At 38.4% G+C, this 26,407-nt stretch overlaps 3 protein-coding genes and 1 pseudogene across 3 annotated transcripts; 1 reads left to right on the forward strand and 3 right to left on the reverse strand.

Annotated features, from left to right (window-relative positions):
* Nucleotides 1-6,763: 6,763 nt before the first annotated feature.
* LOC106393667 lies at nt 6,764-9,010 on the reverse strand. The gene is made up of 2 exons (XM_013834341.1): nt 8,005-9,010; nt 6,764-7,941 (listed from the first exon to the last, which is right to left on the reverse strand). The coding sequence occupies exons 1-2, from the start codon at nt 9,008-9,010 to the stop codon at nt 6,764-6,766; spliced, it is 2,184 nt and encodes a 727-aa protein (XP_013689795.1).
* A 542-nt stretch (nt 9,011-9,552) lies between these two features.
* LOC106394449 lies at nt 9,553-11,585 on the forward strand (annotated as a pseudogene).
* On the reverse strand, nt 11,456-20,705 carry LOC106393668 (immune-associated nucleotide-binding protein 13-like). Its single transcript, XM_048768358.1, has 7 exons — nt 20,682-20,705; nt 14,179-14,414; nt 13,967-14,095; nt 13,792-13,931; nt 12,101-12,268; nt 11,869-12,003; nt 11,456-11,773 (listed from the first exon to the last, which is right to left on the reverse strand). Exons 2-7 carry the CDS (start codon nt 14,402-14,404, stop codon nt 11,561-11,563), a joined length of 1,011 nt encoding a protein of 336 aa, XP_048624315.1. The 5' UTR covers nt 14,405-14,414; nt 20,682-20,705; the 3' UTR covers nt 11,456-11,560.
* A 5,000-nt stretch (nt 20,706-25,705) lies between these two features.
* On the reverse strand, nt 25,706-26,407 carry LOC125592586 (secreted RxLR effector protein 161-like). The gene has a single exon (XM_048767842.1). It carries the CDS (start codon nt 26,405-26,407, stop codon nt 25,706-25,708), a length of 702 nt encoding a protein of 233 aa, XP_048623799.1.

Consider the following 26,407-nt stretch of genomic DNA (forward strand, 5'->3'; position numbering starts at 1 on the left):
AGGCAGCCTTTTATAAGGTTCAGTCCGAAATCAATCAAAAACATTTTCTGTATTTTCTTCATCTTTTGCTATCGAGCTGCGAGTCAACTAGGTTTGAGCTTTTAGGCCGCTAGAACTAGGTAACTCGCTGACAGCCTTTGCGGCCAAAGATTTTATGATCTCTTGTAATGATCGCAACGCTCTCACGGAGACTCGAAATAAGATCTACTGTTTTCTCTAAACTCGTTTGTTATCTTTTCATGATTTCCGCATATATTTGGTCACTTGCCGTTGGCTCTCGCAGAGATCCGGGACCTCTGAGAAATTAGAGTTTTCCTAGTTTCCTAATTTAAACGTAAATCGACAGTGCAAATTTCGGTTCCCACAGTTTGGCGCTTGAAGGAGGGGAGGTACGGATTACTCTAACTCATAGCCGCAAAACGCTTGATCAAAACAATGTCTGGAAATACGAAAGAGAAAATCGCAGTTCACAACAACGCTGGTAAGAAAACTCCAGCCGCCACTGCACCTATGGCCAACGCCTATGCAAACGCCACAGTTCTTGAGAAAATCGAAACCTTGCTGCGACTTTTCACCACAGGAAGTGCAATGAAACGAGCTCGCGATTTCTCTTTTTAAACATAAAGGGAAACGATAAATCTTATCATACCCCGTAAGTTTGGCTCATTACCGAACAAAAGAAATCTCAATGCGTAAGGGTTTTACCAAAACACGTTTTCCAAAAATATTTCGGAAGGGTAAAACTTGTTCTCCCAAAAACTGCAGAAAACCCCTAGGTTAATCGCGGAAAAAGGAAGCGCAACAAATCGATTACACAGATCGGTTGCTACGTAGCGACCAAGCTTAAGCCAAGCTCGGTCGCAACGTAGCGAACGAGCACGTACACAGCTCGGTCGCGGCGTAGAGCCAGAGCTCCAGCCAAGCTCGGTCGCTACGTAGCGACCGAGCACGCACACAGCTCGGTCGCTACGTAGCGACCGAGCACGCATACAGCTCGGTCGTTACGTAGCGACCGAGCACACACACAGCTCGGTCGCTACTTAGCGACCGAGCACGCACACAGCTAGGTCGCTACGTAGTGACCGAGCACGCATACAGCTCAGTCGCTACGTAGCGACCGAGCACGCACACGGCTCGGTCGCTACGTAGCGACCGAGCTCAAGCCAACTCTCCACTCGCTACGTAGCGACCTGTCAGGCCTAAAAAGGGTCCTCCTTTGCGTTCTCTTTTGAATCCTCATCGTAACGCTTTTCGTTTCGTCTCAATCGGAGTTTCCGTTGAGATTTTACGACGAAAACAAGACCGACTCTTCTTGGCTTGCTTCCACTCGCTACGTAGCGACCTGTCAGACCTCCACTCGCTACATAGCGACCTGTCAGGCTTCAGAAAAGTCCTCCTTTGCGTTCTCTTTTGAATCCTCATCGAATAATACGGCAACGGTTAACTTAACACCTTAGCCGCCTCAACTATACGATTACGTTGAACCTTTTTATTGACTTCGTATCAGTCAAGTTCGGAAGATAAATGTCAAGTTTCAAAGGATAAACACCAATATCGAAAAAGGCGAACATACACAAGAAGAGGAAGGGGAAATGAGCAAACAAAACTGAGAAGAGACAAAACTGCATCTTCGAGAGAACTAAGGTATTTGCGACTTGAAATTTTTGAAATAAGACTTGGAGTTTTCGTAGGAAATTACTAAGAAATAAAAACGCCTTTGAGACTGCCATAGAACTTTAGGGAACGTAAAACCTAGGTGGATAGTCTAGCGAACTAAGTCTTAGGTGATTTTTCCTGTCTCGATATATTGTCCCATAACTGTTCGTCCAGATCTTGCAAACCGATCTAAACTCTCCGAAAATCGAGAAACGATCGCCACGCATATCAAGCTCGCTTTCTAAGGAGAGAAAAAACTAGAGACATGAATGTCGTCTTAAAACCGATTCGTTTCTGACAATTCTCTCGGAACTGACATATTCCAAGTCTTCAACTTGGAAACAACCAAATCACAGTCCAAGCGTCGTCTTCAAACTGACTCGGACTGTCGATCATTCTATTCCTCGAGAAAAAAGGGACGGAGTAGGTGCGTATACTATACTCGTATACTCCCATACTTCAAAAACATATTCAAAAAAGGCGATGTCTCGTCAAGATCAAGAAAACGCTTTCGACAAAGCGAACTCTCGTAGAAATAGGCGGAAAAATATTCATACAATGCGATGTCTCGTCAAGATCATCCTAAAAGCAAACGACAATCTGAGATTCGTCTAAACGCTAGGAACTGATCCAAACCATGTTGGAAAAATTCTCAAAGACTATACAGCATCTATCATCGCAATCATTCGTTTATAAAACCTCTGCAAACCTTCAGAATGAAAGTCGATGATTTGCTGAAGTCATAAAGATCTTTTCCGATTTGATAAAACGAGTTTCGTATAAGAATCATTATACGAGAAATCTTCAGGCATCAAAGCATCACTCTCATTTTCCGTTGAACCAACCGACTCACGAAAAAACATCAAAAACATTTGCGACAAAGAAAAATCAAGAACAAAAGTAACAGAAAATACGACAAAGAGAACACGTCCTCCCCGCTTGTCGACTAAGTCTATCACTGTTTAACTGATTCATTCAAGTAACCTGCAAAAACGTTTCGCGACTAGATCTCGGTGAAATAACCTTTGGTAAAACTCCATGAGTGATTCAGAGAAACTTTCACCGAAGAATAAAAACAAAAGCGAAAACGTTTCTCAAAAATCTGCGGAAACATCGTTATTTTGACATCTCCATATGTCGCGTCAATTTAATAAATTCGTAAAAACTGGTCGCCCGTTACTTACGCAAAAAATCCTTCGTATAATCAGATCATGTCATACGAAGTAACTTTCGAAAGTCAACGTAACAGGTTTTACGAAAAAGTACTTTCCTTATAGCAAAAAACCAAGCTGTATGATCCAACATTGGACGACCAATAAAAACTTTACTTCCTCGCACCACGATCTGAAAGGTCTCATTCTTTAGCCCCGCGACTCACTGGCATCCGCTCTCATTCCGCTTGGTCACGTCCGAGCAGGAAATCACCCCGCAACTGACTCCGCGCGGGCTCTGTATCGAGCTTCTTAGGCTTTATCTCCCTCGGAAACAAAGAAAACAACTTCCATACGAATAAAAGAAACATTATACGAAACTTTCGTCGTATAAATTAACCCTAAAGTGGAAAAACGTTTTCTACCACCATCGGCATACTCGGCCTATCAATCTCGATAAAAGCCATTCGTCACTCGCTCAATTACGCCTTTCTTTCGAAGCCGAACTAGGTTACATCATCCCCTTTAAGGACGATTCTAACCGACTTGACCTTATTGACAGCACGAAAGTGTCATGGTCTAATCCTTTGGCAACAACGTCCTTGACTATAAAGCTGAGCACAGCCTTCATGCAAAGCAAAAAAAATTGAGCAACCACCGCTCCAATAACTTGACGGCTAAACGGTAATCCGGAATTTGTCTTGAAACGCCAAGTAACGATTACCCAAACAATTATCGTACAACCCAAAAACGGGAATCATACGGTAAATTCGTCATAACAAAACTCAGTCCTAACAACCAAACAGTTAACGGAAAGGTTCCACTTGTCAAAAATCGACCAAGTTCCATATACTACGATTCATTTTAAGCCCGCTGTGTTTTACTCGTAAAATGCGGCATGTAAGGAAAACTCGTAACAGAGCTCCTATAGCTATACGGAACATCCTCAAATAGACACGAAAGAAATCTCGGAAGGCCAACACCACACAAAGCACGGTATACGAGGATGCATCTTTCGGGGGACAAATTTACGCGACCCCATGGTCCTAACTCCTCGATCGCAAATCTAATCCAAACAGGAACAACAATTCTAGCTGCGAACATCCGTAGTCAAACCAGAATGTTTCCCAAACGCAGGGCTATGACTAATCCCTTGCAACATCGCGAAACATCTTCAAGCCCGCGAACATTTCAAGCACGAAACGCGGCATACGAAAGAATAACAAATCTTCAGCATCGGGAGACGTCGCAGACGCCTGAAGATTCGTTCTTCTACGAAATTTTCTTCCTCGATAAAAACACTTTCTTGGAAGACCAGACAGTCATACGCACTAACATCTTCTCAAAACATATCATTCGCAAAGACTCGAAACGGTAATTTTAACCATTAAGTTTGTTGCTGATCACAACAAACTCTTAACGTCCTAAACAGACTTAGCCATCTCGTAGAGATGACTCTCGTACATCCGAGACAAGGATAATAGCGCTATAAAAGAAACCCAAAATTTTTGGGTCAGCACTTCCAGGAGGCTTAAAAAGTGTCCTTGGAGAGATGCTCGGTTCCAACCATACAAGTCGTATAAGCCGAGAACCTATTGCGGACTTTAAATCGGTATGGAATCAGGATGAAACTGAAACGGGATACGTAAGTCGAATTAGTCATCGCACCCTCTAAAACCAGGAGTAAACCTATGTCTTGCTCTAAACCCAGCGCACTGGTCTCTAACATCTCTAGGCATAGTATCAAAAAACTTGATATGAGATCCCAAAATTTGTCTCTTTGCCAATATTCGAGCGTCTTCAGAAATCCCGCAAGTTTACACACTGTGGAAAACTCTCGAAACAGATCACATGTATAGCAGTTCACACAGAGTTAGATTACGAGATGAAAACTCGTAGTCTTCCTTCTACACCCATATAAAATGCCATCGGCAGCAACACGCCTGATAACCTCTACATAAAAACCAGACCGTAAAGGTCTCGCTGGAAAACTAGTCATACAAACCTTAACTCCAAGACGAACTACGAAAGGCTTGATCCCTTCAACAAGGGTACGTAGGCAGCCGTCATAAGGTGCAGCCCCAATCTTATCGCGTTCTACTTTTAGAAGAGCGAGAATACCACTTACCACGGACCTTTTCGACCATAAATTCCGCCTAACTCACCTAACTTGCCTAACTTGCCCAGCCACTCGCTAGAACCTCATGCTAGAAGCTCATGGTTCTAACAAGCTGGGGGGCTAACTGTTGGGGTCAAAATCGGTAACGACGAAATCAATGTCTGAAAGTCCGTAAAAATCGGCATGAACGTTTTTACGAAAATAAATCTTCGGAAAAGATTTATTCTTACGAAGAGCCCTGCGGAAGAAACACGAGACATCGGAGAAAAGCCCAAAAAAGGTCGCACGGTCGCTACGTAGCGACCGAGCTCCAGCCAAGCTCGGTCGCTACGTAGCGACCGAGCGTCCGTCCCGTTCGGTCGCTACGTAGTGACCGAGCTCGAGCCAAGCTCGGTCGTTACGTAGTGACCGAGCTCGAGCCAAGTTCGGTCGTTACGTAGCGACCGAGCTTGAGCCAAGCTCGGCCGCTACGTAAATCTCGGTCGCTACGTTGCGACCGAGCGTCCGTCTCGGTCGCTACGTAGCGACCGAGCGTTTGTCCCGCTCGGTCGCTACGTAGCGAACGAGCGTGCGTTCCGTTCGGTCGCTACGTAGCGACCGAGCTCTTCCGAAACGTCGATACGACACGAATCCATGCATTCTCGTCTACCCTTCGATGCTGTCTCCCGAAGACCGTAGCGAACCCATTTCATGTTTTCTGCCATTTGAAGTCATCAATCAAACTTTACGATAAAAACCGCGGAAAGTTCGTTTTTATCGAAAGAAGTCGTAATAAACGCTTCAAGTCGAAAGATGGCCCAAAGGGACCTAAGGCATGACTCGAAGCCCACCTTACGATTTCTTAACCAGCAGCCCGTAAACCGTGGGACGGTTTACGCTTGGTTCGTAAGGAAAGATAAATGTCAAGTTTACGCAGATAAATACGAAATTTTGAAGATAATTACGAAGATCGGAAAAAATGGAATATCTCCATTTTTAGGCTATGACGGCTTAAGGGCAGAAGGGGAAAAGCGTAAACCGACCTAGGAGCGAATATATAAGGAGTCCTAGGCGAGAGGCATGAAGGACAACTTTTTTAGACTCAGAACTCTCGGCACTTTGAAACTCTTAGGCATTATTCTCGACATGCTCTGTTTCCATGACTGGTACCCGATTATCAGACGAATGTGCACAAGCAGTTCGATCTCTTGGTTCACTCTTGAACTACGTTCGGCTTAATCCTCGAAAGGGGTACGTAGGCAGCCTTTCATAAGGTTCAGTCCGAAATCAATCAAAAACATTTTCTGTATTTTCTTCGTCTTTTGCTATCGAGCTGCGAGTCAACTAGGTTTGAGATTTTAGGCCGCTAGAACTAGGTAACTCGCTGACAGCCTTGGCGGCCAAAGCTTTTATGATCTCTTGTAATGATCGCAACGCTCTCACGCGGACTCGAAATAAGATCTACTGTTTTCTCTAAACTCGTTTGTTATCATTTCATGATTTCCGCATATATTTGGTCAGTTGCCGTTGGCTCTCGCAGAGATCCGGGACTTCTGGGAAATTAGGGTTTTCATAGTTTCCTAATTTAAACGTAAATCGACAGTGCGAATTTCGGTTACCACACCTATTATATATCCAAAACATTTTTTAATATATATGACAATCTCAACTCCGCCTTCCGTCCTTCAGTTAAAACCCAATAGGTTTGAATACAAAGAAAATTCATTATATTGTTCTATACTTTTATTCAGAGTACATAATAATGACGATTTCTGTTGTCTCCATTTTTTTTGGACAACACTGTTGTCTCCTTTTTTTTTTTGAGCAACTGATTAAATGTCATAAAAGGGAAAGAGTTTTAGTGTGGGGAAGTTTTGTTACAAAGTGAAGCCTTAGCAAGAGAGTCAGCAGGTCCATTTTGTGATCTTGGAAGAAAAGAAGCGTGAAAGGAAAGGAAAGCAGTAGAGATAATCGATTCAATGTCCGCAAGAACCCCAAAGAGTTCAACCGAGCGATGATTCGTGGTGATGGCTTGAATAAGCCCTTTGCAGTCTGATCTGAGCCAGATTATTGTGATGTCGAGCGAGGCGGCGTGTCCTAGAGCAGCCCGTATCGCCAGAGAATCCGCCATGAGCGCTGAGGAGACGTGTTCCTGATAGAGGCAGCCTCGGCTGATTTCCTGTCCTGATCGGGTTGTGAAAATCCAAGCCAAACCCGCTTCGTTGGTAGCTTTGTTCCATGCCGCATCGGTGAAGCAGACGGTGGTTGAAGACGCAGCGATCTGATTAGGGAACAGTGGCGGTGGGATGTTGGGGGCTTGGGGTGGCTTGATCTGCGCGTGTTCCCAATCTTTGAGGAGCCGGATGGATTTGGAGAGAATTTCGATTGGGGCTACTTGTTTGTTCTCAAAAGTAAGCTGATTCCTGTTAAGCCACAAACTCCAACATATCCAAGCGAAGAGATTAGCGGAGGTACCCAGAGGTGGTAGATTTACCTTGGTGAAGGATGATTGGAGCATGGAGCGAAATGGGGAAACGTCTTGAGGATCTGGCGTGACTGTCCAGGGGAAGAGTTCCCACACTTTCTTGGCTGTTTCGCATTGGAACAATATGTGCTCCAAAGTTTCTACTTCTCCACATTTGGTGCATAAGGTATGAGTTAGCAAGCCTCTCTTTTGTAGGTTCTCTCCAGTAGGCAGATTGTTTATCGCACATCTCCAAATAAAGAACTTCACTTTAGGGAGCAGCTTTGGGTTCCGGATGTACTTTTGCCAATTCCAGTTAGGGTGATCCAAGAGTGTAGATGTCGATTGGATTTTTTCCCTTTGTGCTGCATAATATCCTGATTTTGCTGAATAAATTCCCGATTTCTGCTGTGTCCAGATGTAGGAGTCGCTTGTACCAGTGATGCTTGGACGAATGCTGAGAATATGTTCCTTCAGTTCCGGGAGGAGTTTCTCAATAAGAGCTTGGTTCCACTCCTTTGTTTCTCTCGAAAGGAGGTCCGACACCAAAAGATCTTGGTCTTGCAGGGGCACTGGACCGTGGGGAATGAGCTCAGTTTATTTGCCAATCCAAGGTTCTGACCAGACCTTCGTACTTTCTCCATCCCCTATTGCTTTACCTAAGTGCTTGAGGAGAAGGTCTCTTCCAAGGAGGATTCTTTTCCAGCCGTGTGATCCATTGGAGGGCTTGGAGACTTTGAGGAAAGAGGTGGAGTGACAGTATTTACCTAGCAAGGTTCTGGCTAGTAGACACTCCGGCTTGGTGATGATTCTCCAACCTATTTTCGCTAGCAGCGCCTGATTGAAAAGTTGGATATCTCGAAAACCCAGTCCGCCTAGTTGTTTAGGTAAGGTCAGTTTATCCCATGAAGTCCAGCAGATTTTCTTTTCACCTTCCTTAGAGTTCCACCAGAATCTCGTTAACTCTGATTGTATTTGTTTGCATAATCCCACAGGAAGCTCAAAACAAGTTATCGCAAACGAGGGGATTGGGGATAGTACAGATTGTACCATAGTGGCTCTGCCTGCAGTGGAGAGGAATCGGGAGCTGTAGCTTACTGACTTCTGATGGATCTTGTCCACAATGGAAGCAAAGAGATCTATCTTCTTCCTGCCGAAGTGCTCAGGTAAGCCAAGATACTTTCCTACCCCTCCTGCTTTTTCAATTCCGAGATGATCCTTAACTCTCTGCCTGATGTCCTGAGGTGTCTTTGCAGAGAAGGAGATAGAAGACTTTGCCGTGTTTATCTTCTGTCCGGACACTGCTTCATATCTGTGAAGTATACTAAGTAGTGAAGCGCAGCATTGGGGATCGGTTTTTGTAAAGAACATGGTGTCGTCTGCAAAGAGTAAGTGGTTGATGTTTGGGCTATTTCTTGCCACTTTCAGACCAGCTAATGTTCCTCTTGCTTGTTCTTTCTTACAGAGACCTGAGAGAACCTCTCCACACAGAATGAAGATGTACGGAGACAGCGGATCTCCCTGACGGATCTCCCTTTGTGGATGCACATTACCCGCGACCTCGTTATTAATCAGAAAGGAGTAAGTAACTGTGGTTATGCATTGCATCATGCATTGTGTGATCAATTGGTCAAACCCCATTCTTTCTAATACCTATCTAATAAAAGTCCACTCCAATCTGTCGTTGGCCTTACTGATGTCTGTCTTGACAGCCATGGAGCAGTGGATAGTGGCTCCTGAGTTTTTCAAGTAATGGAGCATCTCATGTGTGATCAAGACGTTGTCTGAGATAGCTCTACCACGTACGAACGCAGACTGATTCTCAGATATAACCTCCTGTAGCACCGGTTTTAATCTTAGGGAAAGAATTTTTGAGATGATTTTGTAGTAGACATTACAAAGGGCTATGGGCCTGTAGTCAGCCATAGATTTTGCTCCTGTGAACTTAGGAATTAGCCTGATGTGCGTAGAGTTGATAGAGAAGGGTAGGACTCCAGTTGTGAAAAATTCCTGAATTTCGGTTGTTATTGCAGATCCCACAATGTCCCAGTTGGATTGGAAGAAACTTGCCGAAAACCTGTCAGGTCCAGGGGCTTTATCAGGGTGTATGGAGAATAGAGCTGTTTTGATTTCCCGGAGTGAAGGGATGGCAATCAGCATCTCGTTAGTTGCCTCTGAAATACATGGAGATAAGGCTTGGAGAACCAACTCCGATGCCGGGGGATTTGTCGATTCAAAAATGCCAGAATATTAGGTTGAGATTGTTGCCACTATCTGTTCATCTTCGAAGACCGGGATGCCCTCTGAGGTTTCTATTACAGTGATCCGGTTGCGCGCTCTTCTTCCTTTTGTTTGAGCATGGAAATATGCAGTATTTCTATCTCCCAGCGCTAGCCACGTTTGGCGACTTCTTTGCTTCCAATACTCCTCCTCTGCTTTGTTAGCAAAGAGGAGGTTTCTGTTGAGGGAGGAGATGAGAGTGTCGTCCGCCACGAGGTCAGTCATTGCTTTATCCAGTTTTTCTCTTAGTTTGGATATTTGCTTCTGACTGTTAACGTAATGTTTTGTACTCCAGTTGGAGATGGCTTTCCTGCATCTTCCTATTCTTTCTGAGATTTGGAGGTGATGGGCTTCTCTCCATACTTTATCGATCAGCTGTTTGACTTCACACTGTTGCCTCCTTATATTGTTTGTTTCCCAATGCTATGGCCTATACAAATACTATATATAAATTTAACTAAGCATATGGTTACTTCAACGTTATTGTTTCTTTTGCATTTACGCCTATGTTTGCATTTTTCATGTTTCATTATATTAACCTTTATACACGAATGCATCTATAGACATCTGAATTAGAATACCGCAGTGATTAAATGCACTAGTACGTATTTATATATATACTCAGTGTTCCGAGTGAATTGGATGGTTCTTTTTTCCGTGACAGCATAAGATCAACCATTGAGAGGTACAAGAAGGCTTCTGATAACACCAACACTCACTCTGTCCAAGAGATTAATGCAGCGGTTTTATTTTTTCTCCATCTCGCTATACTTCATTATAACATCAAATATACGCGTATATATTTAGTCTGATGGGTGTTTAAATTACAGTACTATCAACAAGAATCTGCAAAGCTGAGGCAGCAGATCCAAACGATTCAAAATTCCAACAGGTTTTCTGCCCTCATTTATAGTTATTAATTACTTTATATATTATTTATATTGACTGCAACACATATATATATATATATATATTGTTGTAGGCATCTGATGGGAGACTCTTTGAGTGCCTTAAGTGTCAAGGAGCTAAAACAGGTTGAGAATCGCCTTGAGAAAGCAATCTCTAGAATCAGGTCCAAGAATGTATGTAGCTACAACATCTCCTAAGACTCTTATAACCTTTTATGTGTATATATCATATTAGTTCGCCTGAATATATTCTCTAAATCTGCTTTGTGTACTTGCGAGAAATAGCATGAGTTGCTTCTAGCTGAAATCGAGAACCTGCAGAAAAGGGTAAATAGATCTCAAATTAAAGTGTTGCTTTAAGTTTTTTAATTAAGATCACTCCAATATTTCTTGTGAAAAAACTTTGAATATGGTGTAATACAGGAGATTGAGCTTGATAATGAGAGTGTCTATCTCCGAACCAAGGTAATTAATTATATAATGGGCTTGTTTATTCCTTCAACACATCAATTAATCATCTATCCATCATTAGAAAATTCTTCAGTATAGCTAATTAAAATGTCTTGTTGTCAGATAGCAGAAGTGGAGAGGTTTCAACAGCACTACCATCAAAATGGTTAGTGGTACAGAGATGACAGCAATCGAGGTCTTAGCCTCTCGCAATTACTTTGCTCATAGCATTATGACTACGGGTTCTGGCTCTGGAGCTGGCCATGGATGTTCTTACTCTGATCCCGACAAGAAAATTCATCTTGGATAATCTCTTGGACAGAGAAAAAACAAGCTGAATTAATGGATATATGAAGCTCTCTACATAAACTATGTTTGGTGTTATTGTAATTCAAAGAACAACGAAGGTATTAATCCTTCAAGACTCGTTGGAAACTTGTGTTTGTGAAATAATGAAGACATACTTTGGTTTTATTGTTTGTTTATGAAATACATTATGGTATCTTGATTGAGTGATTCATATGATATCGTAGAGCATAGCATTTATATATGATTAAAGAACAGAGCATTTTTGTGTACGCTGCTGTCTGCGCAATCTAGCGGTTTCTCTCTCAGCGTTGTTGAGTTGATCTCTCAGCCTCCTGATCTCATCAGAAGATAGCTTATGCATTTCAGACATCTTTTTCTCGGCTTCTTCTCTCGCTACTTGTGCCTTAGCTAGTTGCTCCTTCACATCATTCAGTGATTCCTTCAGTTGGTTAGCGATCTAACCAGAGACAACAAAACCCAGCACATAGTGATGATATGTAAACGTTCTATATAACTGATGTATGAAGTGAATATTATATATATATATATTACCTTCCCTTTTATCCCTTCGAGCATTTCGTTATAAGTTTTCTCCATTTCCTTCTTAACTTGTGCTATCTCTTGTTTCGACTGACCCTTCATTGCTTGAATCTGCTTTTGTTTTTCCTCTAACGTAGCCTCGTTCTCCTTAAATGGATATGAAGATGTAACTTCAGATTAGTTTTATTTAAACAAAGCAACTAAATGTGGAATCTTGTTTTATTGAAGAGTCTATGTTTTTCACCCTTAGCTCAAGTGATAAGTCAGCCATAAATGGTTTTCCATTGTTCTTCTTTGAGATTTGCTCCACGAAGTTGAGAAGATCCTGGACTTGCTTGTCTTTCTTGCTTTTTGGGATATTACGCCTATTGTCAAACAGCACCTTGCGGTCATCACACTCTTTGAGAATATCCTATAAAGACGCAATTCTTGATAGTTAATAAAGATTTAGTTTTCAAATGCTAACCCAAATAGAAATAGTGAATTTATTTTCAATTCTTAAAATTTTACACCACTTAAGGACTATTTTTATACATGTTTATTTTCATTTTTTTATTTTAAAGAATTACATAATAAGAATTTTTTTTTCTCAGGTACAAGAAAGAAAAATAAGTACTAAATATTATGCTCATATTATATAATTTTTTTCCTATTGTTTTTTTCTTCGTTTTTATTGTTTTAATGGTTATTGTTAGTCATGACACATTTATCAGGAACCAAGAAATCGAACCATATCAAAAATTGATACCAAATTTCTTAAATATTTGAACGATTTCTATGTTTTTGGAATTGAGAAATTAAACCATACTGAAAATCAAATGGATAAAATTTTAAAATACAATTTCTATACTTTAAAATATTAATTGCTTTTAGTTGTGAAATAATAAAATATTCTAAAATACTATTTACAAACCGAACTATCCAAAGAAACAAAATTATCTGGTTGTTCCTTATCAAAAATATTTCAAATGATTTGAATTACCCAATATTATATCCAACAAATGGAATTGTCTGATATTTTCTTCACAAAATCAGTATTATCCATGAAACTTACCAAAATAAAGAAATCCATAAAACTGGAACCGAAACTGAACTAAACCTATGTTACATGGAAACGGAAGCGGGTACGTGGAAGCGGAAGCGTTTGGAAGCGCAGAAGCGAGATTTAAAAAAAAAATAGAAAGTGGATACGTGTTGGAAGCGTATATCCATATGTATATATATACATATATATACATATTAAAATATAAGAATTTAAAAAAAAATAGGACTAAGAATTATGCAATATAAATTTAAAATAAAGTATTTATTCATTTATAATAATTTTGAAATGATTTCATATTAAAAATGTGAAGATACACATAAATTAAGTTTAAAATAAATTATTATATTAATTATTTTTAATACTTCATAAATAATTGACACAATATATTTTAATATATGATATATGTTTAATAAAAACCTCAATACATAAAGATAATTTATAGTATTAATTTTAATATTTATATATTTATATTCTCTATATTCATTACTATTAAAATTTGGATTTTATATAAATTAAAAACTATGATTATATTTTTTATTGATATATGACATTGTATTTTTTTTAAAGAACGGAAGCGTGATTTCAAAACGGAATCATAAGCTTCCAACATGTTTTTAAAGAGAATATTTTGTAAATGTTTTGGAATCGAGATTCCGTAAGCTTCCACAAGGTTCCGATTCCGATTCCGGTTTTGAAGCGGGAAACGGACGTCCGACGAAGCTTCCATGCAACGTAGAACTAAACTGAATCCAGAAATTCTCTTAGAATAATAGTTTGTTCCCAATCTTTTTATCCAAGCCGAACCAAAAACTAAATTCACTGGACCGAAAAACCAAAATATGCTGAGCTAGTTACTGTAATTATATATATGGTGCATTATGTTAACCGACCTGAAACTCAGGACAATCATCCAAATAGTCATCAAGTGTATCTCCATCATCGAATGCTTCTCCATTGGTGAAAACCACAATCATGTAGTCAACGATCTGGCTTCCAAAAAGGATCTTTAATGTGCGAAGTGTTAATTGCTTCGTTTTTTTTTGTAAACTCGAAGTGTTAATTGCTCCTCTTCTGTTAACCAGTTCCTCACAGAGAAAACCAGAATGACTGCATCTATGCCGTCTTTAGCCAGACGTAAGCATCTTACAATTTCTCTGATGGTGAAATCTGGCGTCGAGGAAGCACTGAACAGACCTGAAAGCACCCCACTAGTTAATCTAAATGTGCGTTTTAAGAAAATGTGGGATTTGACAATAGATAGTGTCACAAAAACTCACCAGGAGTATCGATAACATTGATTCTCTGACCATTTGGTTGCATAGAAGTATGTAGCTTACACTCTTTAGTAATGAATATTCCTCTTGTTTTTGACAGGAACTTTGTTTCTCCTAGGATGCTATTTCCAGTCGCACTTTTACCATTCCCAGTCCGACCAAGCAGGACTAGAGTTCTTTCAGGTTTCCAATCAACTTCCACATTTACTCCATTTGATTCCCAAGACATTGTTTCCAATCTGAAAATTCCAAAGGACATGTGAATGGTTCTTGAAATGAACAAAAGAAAAGAAAAAAAAGTAAACAAGAACTTAAAGTGTTATGAATCATGAAGTGGATGGTCCATAACCTAGACCATACAAGTTCAAGACTCGAGTCCATTGGGGATTTACATCCAGCCACATGGAAGACCCATTCAACCTTAGTCTTTATGAGTTTGACCATGTCATTATGTAGAGTATCTTTGTAATCAATTCTCCCTTTGACTCCACCTTGTATGAACCACTATATATAGTGGTGTAAGCAATAAGAAATACACAACACATTCTCACAAATCTTCTCTCAAATCTTAACACGTTATCAGCACGAGACTCTCTCCACCTAAGCAATCCCATCCGCCGGCGATCATCTCTTTTCCGGCCATCTCTTCCGGCCCTCAGCCTTGCTCCGCCGGCCAAGTCTATCCCTCTCATGGTTTTCCGGCCAGCTCCTCCACCTCTCTCTCAACCAGCTCATCCGCGGATCAGCTCTCTCTCACGGTGGTCCATTCAGATCAATTTGGTGTTTTCTAAAAGGTAAACTAATCTATCCATAAAATCTAAGAACACCACATATCTGAATCCTGATTATTAGATCTATTTGAATCATAAAACTTATAAAAATCTATAGATCTAAAATTATCACAAATATTAATCTTGAATCTAAGATCTATATGAATCTTGATTCTAAAATTATTTGAATCTCTGAAGATCTAAGAATCTCTAAAAACTTATAAAACTTATTTATAATCTAAGATCTATATGAATCTTGTTTCTAAAAACTATTTGAAATTATAAAAGATATTAGAGAAAATCATAAACCCCTTTTAGCTAGCAAGCCTTAAAATCAGTTTCCCTTTCTCCTATTTTGATCCGGCCTTAAATCCGGATTGACTAAAGGATTGAAACCCATAATCTTTGTTTGGCCGTATTACCGGCTGTATAGCCGGATGAATAAGCTGGCCATCAAAATCTTATTCCCATTCGATGTGCTTACCGATCCAAATCGGCACTTATCCACATCAAAATCTCAAACCCCCTTGTTTGTTTTATAACCAGATATGTATCTTGATGGCCATTATACATATCAATTCCCTAAATCCTTTTTGCTTGATTTTTATCAATCCCCTAAACTCTAACCAATAATCGGCTGAACCCTTAAATCCAAATCCGGCCATGATTTTTTTTCCGGCCATGACCTTTTCCGGCCACAATCTTTTCAGCCATAATCTTTCAGTCAAACCCAAAGATATCAAAACTTAAATCATAATCAATGCATATCTTTGACCATTGATGTTTTATATTGTAACTGATCAAAATTTAAAACTTTTATGATTGTTTTAAATGCATATCTTTGACTAGGTAGTATTTATCAAAATATTATAACATATAGTCTTGATTTAAATAGTTATGACATAGGCTAAAATAAATACTAAGTTGAAATCATTTGATCAAATAGTTGTTTGTCAAAATATAGTTGTTTGTCAAAATTTATCTAAATCTAAACCGGCCTTGAAATCGGTTCATTATAGTTTGAACAAATGATATAAATTTATCTTGATCTAAAAACCAACCTTGAAAACTGATTTTGTGATGATTAAATTATATACTGATCATATATACATACCTGATAGCATCTATTAGAACAAACATGGATTAGTAATTTGTTAGATCATACACATATCATGAACTGATCATTTCCATGCATCCGCTTGTCATATAGTTTTATTAAAACTGAGCATGCATACATATAATAGATCATTCTAATCATGGGGCATTTAAAATAAAATCTAAATTGGTTCATATTGCTTGCATCTAATTAGATTAAATTGGTTATTTTTAAAGTTAAGCATGTTTGTTTAATTTAAAAACATAAACCAGCTTTGAAACCGATTGATTGAAAATCTAATTGAATTTTTTCTAGACATATCCTGAAAATTATAAAATTTTCTTGTCTTGGTTTACCCTGTAAAAGGGGGAAGGAATCGGTTTTTGCTTTATGATCTTTGAAAACCAAATATCCTCATGCATTAGGAATCACATATAGATTGTTTAAGTCCAATGCTTAGTTCTGAACATGCATTCAGCTATTTCTTGATCCATGCATTTGCTTGATTTCATCCATCTTGCTTGATCTAATTTAATAAAATGATGATTGATCCTTATTCAAATTCTAAAGGGCCTTAATACCCTATATTTATAATCAATCCAATTTGAATTATAATTAAAAGGATTACTAGATGCAATGATCAATTGATCATTCTCATACTAAGATTGCTTAAGCAAATAGATTATATGATTTGGGGGAAAGCCTTATTGAAATCATATACATTGATTTATTCTATTGCTTACATAGAATTCTGAGTGCTTGAATTACTCGTTAAATATTCAGATGTCGAGATTTGAACCCTCAGATTACTCTGCCCTAAATCTCTCTGGAGATAATTACCTAGAATGGGTAAAGAATACTCTTGTTGCCCTGAGATCCAGAGGACTCGGACAATGCATCAATGAGTACAATGATATCATTGACAGTGAAAGGCATAGAGCTATAACGATTATTCGTTATCATCTCACTGAGGAATTAAGAGACCTGTATCTCCATGTTGAGGATCCTTGTGACCTTTGGTTACAGTTAAGGAAAAGGTTCAAACCGGTATCGTGGCAAAAGGCCAACCATGAATGGGAGATCCTCAGATTCCAGGATTTTGAATCCGTGGACAAATATAATTCTGCTCTGATGGATATTGCTTATAGTCTTGAACTATGTGGTGAAAGGATAACACATTATTCTTTATTATATAAGACCTACTCCACATTCCATCCAAAGGATGTGCTGTTGCTACACACGGCTAAGAAGTTCACCACTTATAATGACCTTTTGTCATATCTTTTGGCTTCTGAACAAAGAAAGCAGAAAATCAAAGATACCATCAACAGATTTGACAAGCTTCAGAAAAGATACATTGAGCTAAAGAATAATGAGATGAGGCCTCCTATAGCTGATGAAGCTGAAGTTGAGCGCCATATGGCAACACATGCATTGTGAAGGCCATATTATATAATTGTCTTTTGACATTCTCATTTTCATGTTTCCTGAGTTTATGTTTCATGAATTGCCTTGATACTTTGCTTTACACGACTTCTTTAATAAAATGAATTACTTTGAGTTCATCATTATCTTATTCAAACTGTTGTTTGATAAGAAACTATATCTATATGCCTTTATTGTGCCAAGATAAATATGATTGAGGATTAATACCCCAACTCACTTTTCCAAAGAGTTCAAAGAAGCCTTTGACAAATGGCACGACATGCTCTGCCATCCAGGCTCAGTTATAAAATACTCTTGAACTCAACTGGACATTCCTTGAAAGAAAGGAAAAGAAGCTCGACCAAGGCTTTGCCTAAATGGCATTATATTCACCCTATAAGGTCCATTGAATTAAGAAGAAAAAATGGTTTCCAACAATGGACAAAAGGGAATAAGAGTACCTAAATTAAAATCGCCTAAGTGGTCGAGACTACATTCTCTATTGATCTAGTGATCAATATGATATTAGGCAAATAGCCAGGGCAATCATGTTTGATTAACCCACGAAATTTATCACTTAGATGGCATTACCATACTTAGCCATTCGGATTATGATGCAAATATTTAAAAGGGCACAAATGTTATCCCATAAGATCTCACGTGTGTGCAATATATCTATGCACAAGGGAATTTATTGTCCCAAGCACCACGAATTTGAGTATGTTCATGAGGGGGAGTGAGGACAAATCCCATGATACATGACCATACTAAAATCCGTGAAACATGGTCCACAACCATATTACATATTGGTTGAATTTGATATAAAGACCATTACCTATAAGGTTCAAATTCTAAAAGTCCATATGCTTGGGGACACCATGAGTTATAAAAGAATGAACCTGCATCAGGCCATAGTAATTATATCAGGCCATATAAGTGATCATAGATATTCCCACCTCAGACTGATACGGGTCATGAGTCCAGACATATATCATCTTAAGATATTATGAAAGAATCCACCACAAATATATGTGCCATCTAAGATCATGTGATCTTAGAATCTCATAAAGAGGATTGGGAATATATGTTGGATATATATTATGAATATACTTTCTCCATAAGTTTAAAAGAAACCTTGAGCCAAAATGGGTGATCTAATTATAGACCAAGGAACAAGGATTACATAAGGTTTATGAATCCGAATATCCAACAATGAAAGGAGAAAAGTAATAAGCTGGTATAAAGAATGATAAAGAATGGTATCTACCATCTGGTATCAACCATCAATGTCTTGGCAAAGATCCTCGGACTAGAAAATAATTTATAGACGTCCATATGCTACAATGATAGCAAAATAAAATGCCAGACACATTGACCCGAGAGAAAGAATGACTATGTCATCCCAGCTTAGCACCACACGGTTTTGATGTCTTAAAGACACAACCAAGTTGCTACAAAGTCTATATAAGATAGACCAAATAAATGTTCCAAATAAAGTTCCATAAATTCTAAGGAACCTCGGAAAGAAAGAAAGGTGCATGAGATAAAATCCGAGTTTTATTAAAGGAAACCATTCCAGACATTGAGATATAAGGCTGGCCAGCTGAACAACTAGGTACCATACCATATAGCTTGGGACGCCAAGTTATAAGGTTATTAAGGTCCTAGATAATGAAATCTCAAATTGATTTATACCATGTCTGGAACTAAAAGGAACTATATATATATATATATAAGTGTGTCGACACATACATTCATAGAAAATGCGCAAGTATGTAGCACATGAATACAAAGATATGTATCGAGGATCATAAACCCACACAAGAGTACTCATAATGAATAATGAAAGAAACGTGGGGTTTAAAGTGATATATAAAAGGCGTATTGTATTGGCCATGAATATGTAAACGCCATATGATGCCCAGTGAATATATAAATCCTGAAAGAAGGATAAATCGTGAGACAGACCGGGAAAGGTCTATATAATCCAATGTGGTGGATACTACTACATATTTCACTACATATGATGTCTGGAAGAAATTCAAAAGATGTAGTATGCTATATATGACTCACTGGATGATGATGATAATATTATTGGTACCAAAAGGTTTACCAAACGGTATTGAGCTCAGAATCAAAAGATGAGAAAAGAAGTTCTCTTGAACAGCATTTTCCTAAAGTTGTTCATGGACTGAATTAAATTACTACATGTAAGCAAGTGAAGAGTTCTATAAGAACAATTCAAATCAGTCCATAGAGGAATTTTAAATTCCTTGTGTTTTATACTAACCAGCCTAAGATAGGTTAAATGGTTATTCATTAAACCTTAGAAAATGTTATAGACCATCACCACAAATTAGCCAAATTTTGGTAATACTTATGGTTGGTCGAATTCTCAGCATGAACCAACCAAGTTGTGGTATGAATGAATAAGCTATCATAAAGATAAGCTATAAGATCGAAGTTCATCTTTGAACAAAAGGTATAGGACCACATTATGCGTCCATATGCGACCCAACGGGTCCGACCATCATATATGAAGATAATGCAGCTTGCATTGCTCAACTCAAAGACATGTATATCAAAGGTGACCGAACCAAACATATTCTACCCACGTTCTTCTTTACCCATGAGTTGAAGAAAGCTGGAGAGGTCAACGTCCTTCAGATCCGGTCTAGTGAAAACTCAGCCGACCTCTTCACCAAATCATTGCCCTCTTGCACATTCCGGAAGTTCACGCAACAAGATTGGCACACATAGACTCAAGGACCTTCAGTGATGTCCAAATCAGGGGGAGTAATGTGTGTTGTACTCTTTTTCCTTTCTCTGGTTTCCCTTTTTACCACATTGGGTTTTGGGTTTTCCGGGAGAGGTTTTAATGAGGCAACATTAGCATGTTACAAACCCTATATGGTTATGGCATCTAAGGGGGAGTGTTATGAATCATGAAGTGGATGGTCCATAACCTAGACCATACAAGTTCAAGATTAGAGTCCATTGGAGGTTTACATCCAGCCACATGGAAGATCCATTCAACTTTAGTCTTTATGAGTTTGACCATGTCATTATGTAGAGTATCTTTGTAATCAAGTCTCCCTTTTGATTCCACCTTGTATGAACCACTATATATAGTGGTGTAAGCAATAAGAAATACACAACGCATTCTTACAAATATTTTCTCAAATCTTAACAAAGAGAAACTTATCACCAATTACATTTGTGTATCTCAATTCCCAAGTTAGAAAGCAAAGGAAAATATTTTTAAATTTATAGAGGAAAAAACATTTAGATTCATTCGACAAATGAAGAAGGAAAGTAAACATAAAAGGAAGGAAAAAGAAAAGAATAACGGTGAGGAGGTCTTTAAAGTAAGAATATAATAAACAATTTTCTTAAACACAATCTAAGAGAAAGTAAACAAGCAAAGAATCAAATAGAAAGATAACAATCTTTACCAATTTGTTGGTCGAATGGCGCTCCTATATTCTCTTTTTATACGGAAGTGTTGTATTTAATACTTATATTACAATATTATATCTTTCTATAAGAGTATAAATAGTAATTTGAATTAGAAATAAATAAAACTTTGTTATGAACCAGATTGTGGATAGTTCATAACAAAGAGATTATGATTAGTAATATTTCTATTTATCTATGACGGTGTAATCTCCTATATAAGAAACCTCTATGTTATGAATATAGATAGACTTTTTCATTACATTTATAACACGTTATCAGCACGAAACACTAAATCCCTAAGTTAATACCCAAATCGAAAAACCCTAAAACTCTAACCCTAGCCGGCGATCCGACGAACCCTAAACCCCGATCACGTCTCTTGTTCCCGCATCTGTTCCAGCTCGCGTCCCCGATCAGCTTCAGTCCAAGGCTGATTGATCTGATTGCATGATTCTTGAGGTTAAAATCTGATTGCATGATTCTTGAGGTTTAATATCATCTGCTAGGATTGATAGTTTTATAATCTGATCTGTTTTAAATAGAAACCCTAAATAATCCGTATGATAGGTTATATTGATCTGATTTGGATGTCTTTGAGAATTGAGAATCTGTATGCTAGGTTGATAGATTCATGATAAAATTTAATGTCTTGAGGTTTAAGATTGTATGGTAAGTTTGATTAAATTGATTGATCTGATTATATGTTTTTGAGGTTTGATAAATTCGGATACTAGATAAATTATTTACACATGGTTTATGCTAAATACCAATCAGCCTTGAAACTGATTCATTGAAATTCATGCTTGATATCTATATTCTAGTATTGCTAAAATCAGCCATGAAACTGATTCATTGAAATTCATGCTTGAAATCTATATTATAGTATTGCTAAAATCAGCTTTGAAACTGATTGAGTGATTAATAAATATTTTTACTAGTCTTTCTAAAATCCATTGATTTTTAAACTCTAATTGCATGATTAATTGAATCTATTTTTGCTAGTCTTGATAAACCATAATATTATGAGCACATAGAAATAGTATTGCTGAGACTTGCTAGAAATTGACTGATTGATTAAATGCCTTTAAGATTGATAGTCTCATTGTCCTCACAAGATTGAAATCCGAATTGATTTTTTTTAAGAGTAAGACCGCATGAAAATTATACATAAATATTGAGTGATATATGATTTGAGATGTCGAAAATCAACCTGGATTTTGCTGCCCTAAATCTCTCTGGAGATAATTATTTAAGGTGGGCATTGGATACAAAGATTATCCTAAAGTCAAAAATGCTTAGTGAATGTATCATAGAAGCAATAATGCCAATGAGAAAGATTGATACATGGCAATATTAATTATTAGCCATCATCTTATTAAGAGTCTCAAAGATCAGTATCTGACTATAGAGAATCCTCTAGACCTTTGGACAGAGTTAAAAATCGAGATATGATCACCAAAGAACGGTGTTATTACCAAAGCCCCTATTTGATTGGAAGAATCCCAGAATCAAGGACTATAAGTCCGTGGATGAGTCTATTGCTAACTGGGCAAAATAATGGATTACTGATGAGAAACAGTGAATTGAGACTCCTGGATTAACCCCATTACCTGATACCAATAAGGCCGCATAAAAGAAAAAAAAGGTAACCACGTCCAGAATGATAGACCACACGGTCATGGCCGTGGACGGTGGAAAGGACGTGGTCATGGCCACTATAACACATTTGGCCGTGGGAATCACTATGGCAGAGGCCGTGGGTATCAACCCAATTTGAGCCATGGTCAAGGCAATGGCCGTGGTATATCCTTTAAACCACAAAGCTCGACCAAATCAGTGTGCCATAGATGTGGAATGGGGAACCATTGGGCAAAGATATGAAGGACTCCCAAACATTTTTGTGACCTCTATCAAAGAAAGTCTGAAAGGGAAGAATCCTGAAACCCACTTGGTCTATAAAGATTGTGAAAATAATTTCGAACATGATCAAGTTGATCTTATGGAATATGAGACTTATGATTGCCTAAAAGAATCAAGTTGATAATCTGATTTTGACATCAAACTTGTGTGATTGCTTTGCTTGTATGCTTTATCTGATTTTTATCTCCTTGAGTTTATTTCTATTACATTGTCTGCTTAGATTAAATGAATGAATGATTTTTCTATATGAGTATACTGAAAAACGTCAATATAAGTACTAAAGCAGGTATCGCCAGTCTGAAAGAAGACTATGGCTAGGCTAATATATTATTGCCTAAGGGTATGCATCTAGAAATCAGTGATGCCTTATATGTACTCAGCTCTAAGAGCAAGAGCAGCCTATTTAGTTTTAAAGATATATGTATAAAATCACTCAACGCCATAATAAGTCCTAAAGACTATACCTGCATTCTCTACTGACCTATACTATGCATAGATCAGTATGATAGAGGCTAAAAGCCTGTGAAAATATACACTTTATGGCACGACCGGATTGGCCATCCTGGTCCAAACATGATGCGAAAATTGATATTCAAAAGGCACACATTAAAAGATAAGAAGAGTTATCCCAAAGAATCTCACCTGTGTAGCATGAACACAAGGGAAACTCATTAGGCCATCACCAGTAAAACGGCTATGAGCCCCTTTTCATAAATAAAGACTATACGTCTAGATAATACTGGTGAATACATGTTCCAAGCGTTTAAATGATTATGGTATGTCTATGAGGGTAAGTGTGGACAATTTTGTGATACATGTCCATACCAAGAACGGCTTGGCCGAAATCTTTTAAAACGCAAATAGCTGATTGATAGACCATAACTTATGAGGTCAAAACTCTCATTCACAGCTTGTGCCACACGAAATTTACATGCACCTAAGTTAATACACATCAGGCCATTTAGTGAGCATAGATATCCCCTATCACAATTATTAACGAGTCAAGAGCAAGACATACCCCATCATAAGATATTTGGATGTGTTATCAATGTACTAATTGCTCCACCACAGAGAACTAAGATGGGACCTCAAAAGGAGGATGAGATATATGTTGGATATGATTCTCCCACAATAATAAAGTACTTAGAGCCAACTATAGGTGATTATATTTGAGGCCAGGTACACGGATTATTTTAAGACCACGAGGAGAAAAAAATAATAAAGCTGGTAAAAGAATGGTAAAAGAAATAGAATGAATCAACCATCAATGTCTTGGCAAGATGCTCGGACTAAAGAATGTGAAATATACATCCAAAGATTATACATTTACAAAGCTAGCTAATCAAATGCGAGACACATTTGCTGACCCGAAAAAGAATGACTAATTCATATATAAACCAGCTTGTAAAGCACCAACGAATTTGATGTCCAAGAAGAGACACAGTCAAGTTGCTACAGAGTCTAGACAACGTATGAAACGTGGTAGACCAAATAGGTTCCAAAAGATAAGAATCCTCGGAAACAAAAGAAAAGTGCAGAGAATGATAATCAAAATCCAAACCCAAGGTTACTAAGGAAACCATCCCAGACATGGAGATAAGGCCGGTCGGCTCTAAGGTACAGGTACCAAACAATGTAGCTTGGGACGCCAAGCTGCAAAGTATTAAAGGTCCTGATAATAATGAATCTCAATCGATTATATCATGTCTGGAACATAATGGAACCAATAAGGAATGTCGACATAAGATGATTTATTTGCATACAAGGTAGCACTTGAATTTATGAATATAAGCGAGGATCATGAACCCACGTCAATATAAGAGTGCGCACTCGTAGAAAAGATTGGATTGAATGGAAACGTGGGGTTAAATAGTTTAAAGAAGAAAGACGTATTTGGCCATATGATTAAGACGCCATATGATGTTAAAACCAGTGGATATAAATGGGTCTTGTGAGGAATAGAAATCGTGAGATATAAAGCTGATGTTGCATAAGGATTCTCACAAACACCAGTAATAAATTATGAGGAGACATACTCTCATGTGGTGGATGCAACTACTTTTAGATTTCTCATAAGTTTGGCTATATAAGAGAGAAAATTAGACTTGCAGCAAGTTGATGTAGTGACTGCATATTTATATGGTCCACTGGATAATGAAAGTACTAGAGAGTATTGAGCTGAAAGTACAACAAGTTCTCGAGAACAATATTGATAATCATCAAAGTATATGATCTGAATATCATAGGAACTTCTGGATACAATTTCCCAAACAGTTGAATATCTCAAGAAAGAGTTTGAGATGAAAGATCTTGGAAAACAAAGTTTTGTTTGGGATTACAGCTTGAGTACTGTTGTGACGGATGTAAGAAGATAGAGATTAACAGATGGATAAATAATAAAGAAAGACACAAAGATTTAACGTGGTTCACCCCTAATGGCTACGTCCACGGGCAAAGAGAGATTTTATTGATGGAGGACTTACAGAGATCTGTCTACAAGAAGATCAGATCTAGTTTCTTTACGGCTGCTAACTAGGTTTAGAGGACGCACAAAATATATATAATTGTGTCCCGGAAAACCCTAGCACTAGTGGGCCTCAAAAAACTAAGGCCCAACATATTCAAGGCATTATTCAACAAATCTCTACCTTGACTTGAATATCAGATGTACCAGAATGCACTTCTTCGTTCTCAGAATACAGATGTACCAGACTCTCTCTTTGCTCAGATGTTCCATCGAACTCAGATGTCAGATGTCCCGTCGGACCAGATGCTCCTCAGAGCCAGATGCCCTCACTTGGGCCAGATGCTCTCTTCGAGCCAGATGCCCCTCAGGGCCAAACGCCCATCAGGGCCAGATTTAACAGCTTGAGATGTTTAGCAAATCAAGACAATGCTTGAACTTGCTATGAGGAACCGGCTTAGTGAACATATCCGCAAGATTATCAGTCGTTCCTACCTTCTTCACTTCAATCCTCTTCTCATCTCTCAGAAAATGGTATCTTACATCGATATGCTTGGTTCTCTCATGACGAACCTGATCCTTGGCTAAGCAGATAGCACTTAAGCTATCACAAAACACAGTAGCCTGATCATGATGAAGACCAAGATCATTGACCAATCCTCTCAACCATATTGCCTCCTTAGCAGCTTCTGTCAATGCCATATACTCTGCCTCAGTTGTAGACAAAGTCACTGTCGACTGCAAAGTCGCCTTCCAGCTCACAACAGAACCACCCAAAGTAAATACGTAACCAGTCATAGATCTCATGCTGTCCACATCTCCTGCATGATCCGAATCAAAATACCCAGTAACCAGTCTCGGATCCTTGTCTCCATAGACAAGACCAATATCAGATGTACCCTTAAGGTACCGAAAAATCCTCTTCACAGCGATCCAGTGGTCCTTTCGCGGCTGAACCATGAACCTACTCACAACACTGACTGCGTGTGCAAGATCTGGTCTTGTACAAACCATAGCATACATCAAACTTCCTACATCACTAGCATAAGGAACACGTGACATATAATCGATTTCCACTTCAGACATTTCATCACTCAT

The sequence above is a fragment of the Brassica napus genome, chromosome C9 (genome assembly GCF_020379485.1).
Source record: "Brassica napus cultivar Da-Ae chromosome C9, Da-Ae, whole genome shotgun sequence".
Taxonomy (NCBI): Eukaryota; Viridiplantae; Streptophyta; class Magnoliopsida; order Brassicales; family Brassicaceae; genus Brassica; species Brassica napus.